General features: G+C 40.3%; 1 protein-coding gene across 23 annotated transcripts in view; it reads right to left on the reverse strand.

Annotated features, from left to right (window-relative positions):
• The window catches only part of lrrc7 (leucine rich repeat containing 7), a 607301-nt gene that overhangs the window by 229665 nt on the left and 367242 nt on the right, over positions 1-10394 (reverse strand). For all 23 annotated transcript variants that reach the window (XM_043699350.1, XM_043699364.1, XM_043699344.1 and 20 more), the window contains one exon: positions 2016-2079. In XM_043699350.1, coding sequence (XP_043555285.1) covers positions 2016-2079 — 64 coding nt within the window. The remainder of the gene's footprint in view (positions 1-2015; positions 2080-10394) is intronic.

Here is a 10394-nt window from a genome sequence, read left to right on the forward strand (position 1 = left end):
TGTCCGGACTTGTCCGACCTGCCCAGCTCCTTTTCCACCTATCCACTCCACCCTCTCTTCCCTGACCTATCACCTTCATCTCCTTCCCCACCTACCTAATGTACTCTATGCTACTCTCTCCCCCCCCCCACCTTCCTCTAGCTTATCTCTTCATGCTTCAGGCTCTCTGCCTTTATTCCTGATGAAGGGCTTTTGCCCGAAACGTCGATTTTGCCTATCCTCGGATGCTGCCTGAATTGCTGTGCTCTTCCAGCACCACTAATCCAGAATCTGGTTTCCAGCATCTGCAGTCATTGTTTTTACCTATTTGAATCGAGTCCCATCACCATTTTAAATAACTCGGAGTCGTTCCCTAATTCAACAGAAATCCAGTCCTGAGTTGCTGAACATAAAATATGCAATAGACATCAGGCTTTACAATATTACTCCTTATATTACAATCCTCCAAATCTTCAGATCTGGGTCAGAATTCCTGTTTCCAAACCAGATTAGACAAAATGTTTCATAGCTACCTGCCTACCAATGGAGAATTCTTCCAAAATCAGCAAGTGCAGTATTCTAAAAGACAGTAATGGAGAGAATCTTTATAGACTGCACGCTTTTTATGGCACTAGCTAAGTATGCCCAAAGTCTCTTTGAGAAACTACGGAGCAAAGAAGAGTCTTTAGTGGCAGCTGGGCGAGCAGGTAAAGTGATAGAATGGGAGTGGCAGGTAGGTGAGACAATAGACAAGCTGGATTAGCAGGCAGTTGGTTGGTAGATAGGGTAGATGGATTGGACCTGGGGAAAGGCTTTGGTTTTTCAAATTGGGGGCTTCAGGGAGGATTGTTGGAGGGGTTTTGGTTGCAGGGAGTGGGTTAGGTTGTGGGGAGGGGTTTGGAGAGAGGAAAGATTTAGGAAGGTCAGTTATATATTAACACAGATGTTACAAATCACTTTTCATCTAACATTTTCTGCATAACTATCTAGAGAACGAAGTTGAAACCCTCAATCATGGAATCATAGAATCCCTACAGTGTGGAAACAGACCGTTTGGCCCAACAGGTCCACACCGACCCTCTGAAAAGTAACCCACCCAGACCCATTCCCCTAACCTATTATCCTACATTTACCCCGGACAAATGCACCTAACCAACACACCCCTAAACACTATGGGCAATTTAGCAGGGTCAATCCACCGAACCTACACACAGAATCATAGAGATGTATAGGACAAAAATAGACCCTTCGGTCCAACTCGTCCATGCTGACCAGATATCCCAACCTAATCTAGTCCCATTTGCCAGCACTTGGCCCATATCTGTCTAAACCCTTCCTATTCGTATACCCATTCAGATGCCTTTTAAATGTTGCAATTGTACCAGCCTCTACCACTTCCTCTGGCAACTCATACCATACACGTACCACCCTCTGCATGAAAAAGTTGCCCCTTAGGTCTCTTTTATATCTTTCCCCTCTCACCCTAAACCTATGCCTCTAGTTCTGGACTCCCCCACCCCAGAAAAAAGACTCTGTCTGTTACCCTATCCATGTCCCTCATGATTTTATAAACCACTATAAGATCACCCCTCAGCCTCCGACACACCAGGGCAAACAGCCCCAACCTATTCAGACTCTTCCTATAGCTCAAGTCCTCCAACCCTAGCAACATTCTTGTAAATCTTTTCTGAACCCTTTCAAGTTTCACAACATCCTTCTGATAGGAAGGCGACCGGAATCGCACACATTATTCCAAAAGTGGCCTAACTCAGAGTTGGAGATATTTTTGGATAGTTCCAAATGCAGAGTAATTCACATTCAAAGTTTTCTTGCCAAATCCCCACCTAGTCAGTGCATCAAGGTCTCCGGGGGGGTCTCAGTGTATATCTTTGGAATATGTCTAATCTCTAACAACCTAGAGAATGGATGATCTAGGCCAATATACAACAGATTCCTTTTTTCAGTAGTAAAATGTCACTGGCTATTGTTAGTGGCACCTGATCCATACAAGTCAACTTCTATTCATCATTTCTTACCAGCTCTGTGAATTCATTACTGCCCAGATCCAATCGATCTATCTGTGTCAGCCTGTGCATTGACCTGTAGCAAATGAAAATATAAGAATTAAAATTTACATGTCTTGTCATTTTGGTTGGTTCAAGACCCTTAGCTACTTAAATGCACAAAATTGGATGTCATGACTGGATATGTGGGAAAGAAAATATAACATGAAACTTTGCATTTATACCTCTTGCACATCCTCAAGCCATCTCAGAGTTTCACAGATGAGTTCAAATGCTGTTCTTGATGTTGCAAAGGCAAGACTGGCAGCAAATTTGTCCACATTGTCCCACAAACAATAGTGAAATGTACGCCTCGTTAATCTGATTTTGTGAGCATTGATCGAGGGAAAAATATTTGCAATGTGGAAAATAATGTCAATCTGCAGTCAACAAATTCATTAAAGAGGTAACTGATATAGTTTACCAACTCAAGAATCTCCATCAATTTTGTCTGGAGAACCAACAAAAGGAGAGAGAAATAAAAAGAATTTTTAAAATCTGCGAAAGGCAGACATCCTAAGGAAAAATAGAGTGTAACTCGGCAGTAACAAAGAAAAAAGATTGAATTAGATTTTCAACTTTTTGCCTGGGATTCCAATAATTTCAATGATGAACAGTCCGTCTGTAAAGCCAGTGCTGTGGCCAAAAAACAAATTAAAAATTTGCCACAACGATACTTATTTACCACACTGATAATATCCTTTATCAGAATATTAGGGAAAGCAATGCATTTGAAATTTCAAAAATGAAAGGGCATGGTCCTTTTCAAATGATGTTGTTTCCAAAGTCAATCCTTTTATAGCTTGCACTATACAGCTAACTGTAATCATTTACGAAAATGAGGTTAGATATTTCATAGGTTATAATCTAAAGAATCTGACTTTGAATCACAAAAGATAATGTTAGAGCAGGTGACCCATCCTTGGTCAAAGAGGTAGGTTTTAGGGTGCATTCTATAGGAGGAATGGTGGAGAAATTGATTTAGGAAGGATTTCCAGATCTTAGAATTATACGATCCAGAAGGGGCCCCTCTGCCCATCGAGGTCTATCCTCCCAAAAATGTACTACGACCTATACTATCCCACTTTCCCACACCAGGCCCATAGCCTTGAATGTTATGACACTACTAGCGCTGATCCAAGGTTTAAAGGTTGTGATGTTTCCCACCTCAACTGCCCTCCCAGGCAGTGCATTCCAGCCCCCCACCACCCTCTGGATGAAAATGCTTTCCTCAAACTCCTCTAAACTTCCCATCTTTCATTTTAAAATTATGCTGCCTTGTCATTGACCTTTCAACTATGGGGAACAACTGTTTTTTCTGTTCACCCTGTCCAGATCTTAGCACCTACACAGCTGCATAAATGGCTGTCAATGGTGTAGTGATTACAATCAGAAATGTGCTAAAGGTCAGAGTTGGAGGAGTTCGCAGATCTGGGAAGGAAAGGGTTGTAGAACTGGAGTATGCTATAGAGATAAGGAGGAGAAAGAAAATTAAAGTATTTGTGAACAAGAATGAGAGAAATTGAAGCATCGTAAAACAAAGTATAGAGGTAATAGATGAACAAAACTTGAGACAAGGTACGATATGGACAGTTGAGATTTGGATGGCTTTGTTGTATATTGTACTGAGTTAGACTTACACGTGCTCAGCTACAAGCAGCTATATTTAAACTATTTAATCATACTTCCCAAATATTGAATGTAGCAGAGAGAACAATAGAACAAAACGTTCAGATCTTGCAATATATGACACGCCCTCTCCATTTAAAAAGGAACAACTCGTACATTAAAATGTAAAATGTTATATTTACATAAGTTCTCAAAATGCAATATGTTTAAACCAACATCAGCGATATGCAAATGTAAAGATTGGATTGTATACTTGGTTTTGTTGTAATATACATGACCAATATTACCAGAGTAATTTATGTATTAAAAGAAAGTGTTTTCTTAACACAGGTACTTTTCTTTTGTTCTAATGAAGTGTCACTGGACACAAAATGTTAACTTTGTTTTCTTACCACTGATGCTGTCAGACTTGCTGAATTTCACCAACACTTTGTTTTTGGTTTAAATCTCAAGCTTTTAATTAATCTATCTGGCTGGTTACTTCCTTCTGTTTGCATTAGTTGGAATCTGCTTGTTTTGTATCTGTAAGCTGTATCAAATCTGAACTTTAACTCCATTTAATGGTTGGGACTGTAACATTGATTTGGCTTAACCAATTACCTTGATTTACACTGTTCACCTGGTGGTTTGGGTAATACAGTACTACCAAACTTTAAGTTTCTTTTTGACTTTCACTTTAGGAGAAATTTAGACTATAGGATATTAAGCTTGCTCTCCCTTTGTCAAATCTCCTCTTTCCTGAACATGTTATCTACTTAAAACAATCTTTATTGTTTAATCAAAATCACTTTAGGTGATCCAAACTTGTGTCACATTGCTCTACAGCCCTTAAGTTTTCAAATGACATGTAAACAAAAATGTCATCCCAGCTTTATTGCAATTTTGCAATTGTATTTTACACAATGAAAATCTAACAAAAGCTCAGCTGCAGGGAGCCATTATTTAACTACTTTATTTACACCACACAACAGAGATTGCAGAAAAGAGGCAATATAACAAAATGTTCAGATGTTCATTCACTACAGGTCTCAGTCAAAAAGTCTTCCAACTCTTCAGTTCCAATCCTCGTTAGATATAGGGGTGATGCCAAAGGCCTGGAGGATTGTCAATGTTATTCCCTTGTTCAACTAAATCGGAGTAGGGTAAACCTGGCAATGATATTTGTAAATGCACGGATTCAAAGTAAAGCCAGTGTGGACTTTTTAAGTCCCAATTACGTTTGATGTTTTTTTTGAAAAAGTAACAAAGAAAGTGCATGAGGTCAGTGTGGCTTATGAAACACCTTCTGATCTATATGAACTTTCAGAAGGTGTTTCATAAGGAACCATTATTATGTTTGCTGGAAAATATTTAAACTTTTGAGATAAAATGAGCAGTAACAGTCTGATTACAAAATTAGCTAAGGAATAAAAGTGAAGAATTATGACAGAGCACTAATTAGTGAGAAGGGTGTAGAGAAGGAAATATACATGGAAAGTAATTGAGGTTCAATGAGGAACTTCAATCATCTGAATATAGACTGGGATATTAGCACTGTAAAGGGAAAAGGGAGCAGAAGTACCTATAATATGTTCAAGAAAGTTTTGCAGCGACATATTTTCAACCAAGAATCACTGCTAGACCTGGTTCTTGGGAATAAGGAGGGCCAAGTCGATCAAGTCTCATGGGCGAAGTTTTATGGAATACTGAACACTGTATCATAAGGTTTAGGATGTCTTTGGAAAAGGGTCATGAAAAACCTAGAGTAAGAATAGTTAATTGGAGGAAAGTTTACTTCAATGAGGTCAAAATGGACCGAGGATGAATAAATTGGACTCAAAGGAAAAGAAAAGATTTGGAAACAGTTGAGATAAATACTCTCAAAAAAACAAAAGGTTGGGCAAACAAATTCTGAGCTCCCTGGATGACAAAAAGGTAGGCATTTTGATAAAAAAGAAGTATGCTCATAACAGCTAGCAAGATGAAAATACAATTAAGATCCAAGTTGAATGTAGAAGGTTCAGAGAAATGTTAAAAAGGCAAGTAAGAGAAACAAAGAAAGAATATGAAAAATAGGCTAGAGTTAAAGTTGCCATACCAGACCATCGGGCTGCTCTCTCATTAGGGAGAAATGACAGGTCGTGGTTTAACCTGAGGGTCACCATGCCTTATAAGGACAGAGAGGTTGAGAAGGAGAGTCCTTCATATGCAGGAATAAAGTGACGCTGTTGGCATCACTCTGCGTTGCAAACCAGCCGTCCAGCTAACTTAGCTAACTGAAAAGACTGGTGGCACACATAAAAGGAAATTCCAAAGTATTCTATATGTATATAAATAGTGAAAGAGTGTTAAAAGACATGAGACAATTTTTTTACACAGAGGTTGGTTTGCATGTGGAATGAAGTTCCCGAGGAAGTGGTGGATGTGGGTACAGTTACAACATTTAAAAGACATTTGAATAGATACATGAATAGGAAAGGATAAGAGTTAAAAGGAGGATGGGAGCTGAGTAGGAACCAAAAGGGGATTTACAGAAGGGCATGGCTGAAATATTAAATTAATACTTTGCCTTGATCTTTACCAAGGAGGAAGATGCTACCAGGCTACAGTGAAACAGAAGGAAATTCCATTCCTAAAAAGGTTTAAAATTGATATTGAGAAGATGGGTGGCACGGTGGCACAGTGGTTAGCACTGCTGCTTCACAGCGCCTGAGACCCGGGTTCAATTCCCACCTCAGGCGACTGACTGTGTGGAGTTTGCACATTCTCCCCGTGTCTGCGTGGGTTTCCTCCGGGTGCTCCGGTTTCCTCCCACAATCCAAAGATGTGCAGGTCAGGTGAATTGACCATGTTAAATTGCCCGTAGAGTTAGGTAATGGGTAAATATAGGGGTATGGGTGGGTTGCGCTTCGGTGGGTCGGTGTGGACTTGTTGGGCCGAAGGGCCTGTTTCCACACTGTAATGTAATCTAATCTAATATTGGATAGGCTGTCCATACTTAAAGATGACAAGGCACTGGATGAGATGGATTTAAGGATATTGAGGAAGTGAGAATAGAAATTTTAGGGGCACTAACAATAAGTTTTGACTCAGGGATGGTGCCAGAGGACTGAGAATTGCAGATGTTACACCCTTGTTCAAAAAAATGTATGGAGACAAGCCAAGCAACTACAGACCAATCAGTTTAACTTTGGAGGTAGGAAAACCTATAGTCATAATAATTTGACACAAAATTAATAGTCATATGAACAAAAGCAGGTTAATTAAGCATCAATTTCTTAAGAAAAATTATAAATAACTAACTTATGGGGTAAAGAGGTTGATGCAGATATTGTGTAAATGGATTTCTAGAAGACATTTGATACAGTGCTGCACAACAGATTTGTGAGAAAGGTATAGATCATGGAATAAAAAGGGACTATAGCAACAATATGAATACAAAATTGGATGAATGATAGGTAACAGAGCAATGATTGATGGATGTTTTTCAGGCTTGAGAAAATATGTAGTGAAATTCAGCAGGGGTCAGCGTTGGAAACATTGCTATTCTTGATATATACTAATGCAGCACACAATTTCAAAATTTGTGGTTGATACAAAACATGGGGGCATTGTAAGCAGTGAAGAGGATGGTGTAGAAATTCAAAGAGACATATGCAAGTTGGTTAAATAGGCAGATGAAGTTCAAAGTGGAGAACTATAAGGTTATGCAATTCTTAGGCAAAACAAGTGACATACAAAAATATAAAATAAGGTGACAACATCAAAGGAGGAGGTGCAGGAGCAGTGAGATCTTGATGTATACATGCATAGGTCATTAAGGGTGGCAGGACAGATAACAATATTTACAGCATCCTTGGCTGAATGAGCATAGAGCACAACAGCAAGGAGGTTATGTTGAACATATATAAGCCACTAATTTGACGTCAGCTACAGTACTGTGACAGTTCTAGATGTTACACTTTAGAAAGAATGTTAAAGGACTGGAGAGACTGCAGAAGATGTTTACAAGATTGGTTTCAAGAAATTCAGTTTTCATTTATTCTATTACAGTTCCGGAGGTGGGTAGGAGAGGCTGTTATAGAGTCATACAGCACAGAATCAGACTCTTCAATGCAACCAGTCCATGCCGAACATATTCCCAAACTAAATCTGTCTGCCCCCTCCAAACTTTTCCTGTTCACAGACTTATCCAAATGTCTTTTAAATGTTTTAATTGTACCCACATCCACCACTTCCTCAGGAACTTCATTCCACATGCAAACCAAGCTCTGTGTAAAAAAAATTGTCTCAAGTCTTTTTTAAATCTCTCTCCCCTCTCTCTCTACCACTAGCATCAAGATTTATATTACCACCAACTATTTTTGTACATTTCGGGAAGTGGCACGCTACTGCCTGATAGCTCCCCTCCCAGCTGCATTTACGACACCTAATCCTGATCGCCTTGATCCCTTTACATACTTTTAGGTGTTTCCTAAATAACCCCGATGTGTTATAAAAATGTGCCCCCTAGTCTTGAAACTCCCCGTCTTAGGGAAAAGAGAACTGCCATCAACTCTATCTATACTTCTCATTATTTTATAACCTTCTATCAGGTCACCTCTCAACCTCCTATGCTCCAGTGAAAAAAGTCCCAGCCTATCCAGCCTTTCTTTGGAACTCAAAGCTTTCATACTCGGCAACATCCTGGTAAATCTCTTCTGAAAACTCTCTGGCTTGTTAACATCCTTCTATAACTGGGAAACCAGAACTGGATACAATATTCCAGAAGCGGCTTCACCAAAAACTGCAACATGACTTCCCAACTCCTATACTCAAAGGACTGAGCAAAGAAGGCAAGCGTGCCCAATGCCTTTTTAACCATCTGGCTATATGTGACACAAACTTTAGAGATCTATGTACCTGCACACCCAGGTCCCTCTGTTCTACAACACGATCCAAGGCCCTACCGTTAATTGTATAAGGCCTACCCTTGTTTGTTGTACCAAAATGCAATACTTCACATTTATTCAGACTGAACTCCATCTGCCATTTTTCAGCCCATTGACCCATTTAATCACGATCCTTTCACAGAGACAAAAAACTGCAGAAGCTGGAATCTAAAGTAAACAAACAAGAGGCTTGAAGAACACAGCAAGCCAGACAGCTTAGAAAACCTTCTTCACTGTCTACCGTGCCAACAATTTTGGTGTCATCAGCAAACTTAGTGACCATGCTATATTCTCATATAAATCATTTATATAAATTACAAACAAAAGAGGACGCAGAACCAATCCCTGTGGAACACTGCCGGTTACAGGCCTCCAGTCCAAAAAGCAACCCTCCACCATTAGTCTGTCTCCTGCTATTAAAGCAAATATGTATCCAATTAGCCAGCTCATCCTGAATCCCACATGACCTAACTTTACTAATTTCTCTACTATGCGGAACCTTGTCAAAGGCTTTACTAAAATCCAATTAAACAACATCGACTGCTCTGCCATCATTGACCTTTTTGGTAACTTCCTCAAAAAACTCAATCAAGTTTGTGAGACATGATTTTCCTCACACAAAACTATCCTGACTAACCATAATCGTGGGTGGCACGGTGGCACAGTGGTTAGCACTGCTGCCTCACAGCGCCAGAGACCCGGGTTCAATTCCCGCCTCAGGCGACTGACTGTGTGGACTTTGCACGTTCTCCCCGTGTCTGCGTGGGTTTCCTCCGGGTGCTCCGGTTTCCTCCCACAATCCAAAATTGTGCAGGTTACGTGAATTGGCCATGCTAAATTGCCCGTAGTGTTAGGTGAAGGGGTAAATGTAGGAGAATGGGTCTGGGTGGGTTACGCTTCAGCGGGTCGGTGTGGACTTGTTGGGCCGAAGGGCCTGTTTACACACTGTAAGTAATCTAATCTAATCTAATCAATCTTTGCCTCTCTGAATGTCCATAAATCCTATCTTTTATTATCACCTCCAACAATTTACCCACAACCGAAGTCAGACTCACAGGTCTAATGTTCACCGGTTTCTCCTCACAACCTTTACTAAACAAAGGTACAACATTAGTCATCCTCCAGTCATCAGGCATCCACTGTAGTTATAGATGATGCAAATATTTCTGCAAGGAGTCTTGTAATTTCCTCTTTTACTTCCTACAACATTCTGGAATACATTAGATCAGGTCACAGAGATTTATTCACCTTAATATTCTTTAAGATGTCCTGAACTTCCTCTTCTATAATGTGTAATATTCTTAAAACATCAAAGTTTATTCAAAGTTTGTGCGAAGATTTGTAGCTCAGGTGCTCGTTGTTGTGGTTCTGTTCGCCGAGCTGGAAATTTTTGTTGCAAACGTTTCGTCCCCTGGCTAGGCACATCATCAGTGCTTAGGAGCCTCCTGCGAAGCGCTTCTTTGATGTTTCCTCCGGTGTTTATAGTGGTCTGTCCCTGCCGCTTCCGGTTGTCAGTTTCAGCTGTCCGCTGTAGTGGTTGGTATATTGGGTCCAGGTCGATGTGTTTGTTGATGGAGTTTGTGGATGAATGCCATGCCTCTAGGAATTCCCTGGCTGTTCTCTGTCTGGCTTGCCCTATGATAGTAGTGTTGTCCCAGTCGAATTAAATGCCTAAAACTAGGGGGCATGCATTCAAGGTGAGAGGGGGAAAGCTCAAAGGAGATAGAATCATAAAATCCTTAACAGTGTGCAAACAGGCCATTTGGCCCAACAAGTCCAATCTGACCCTCCAAAGAGTAACCCACCCAGACCC

Source organism: Chiloscyllium plagiosum, chromosome 11 (genome assembly GCF_004010195.1).
Source record: "Chiloscyllium plagiosum isolate BGI_BamShark_2017 chromosome 11, ASM401019v2, whole genome shotgun sequence".
NCBI classification, from domain to species: domain Eukaryota; kingdom Metazoa; phylum Chordata; class Chondrichthyes; order Orectolobiformes; family Hemiscylliidae; genus Chiloscyllium; species Chiloscyllium plagiosum.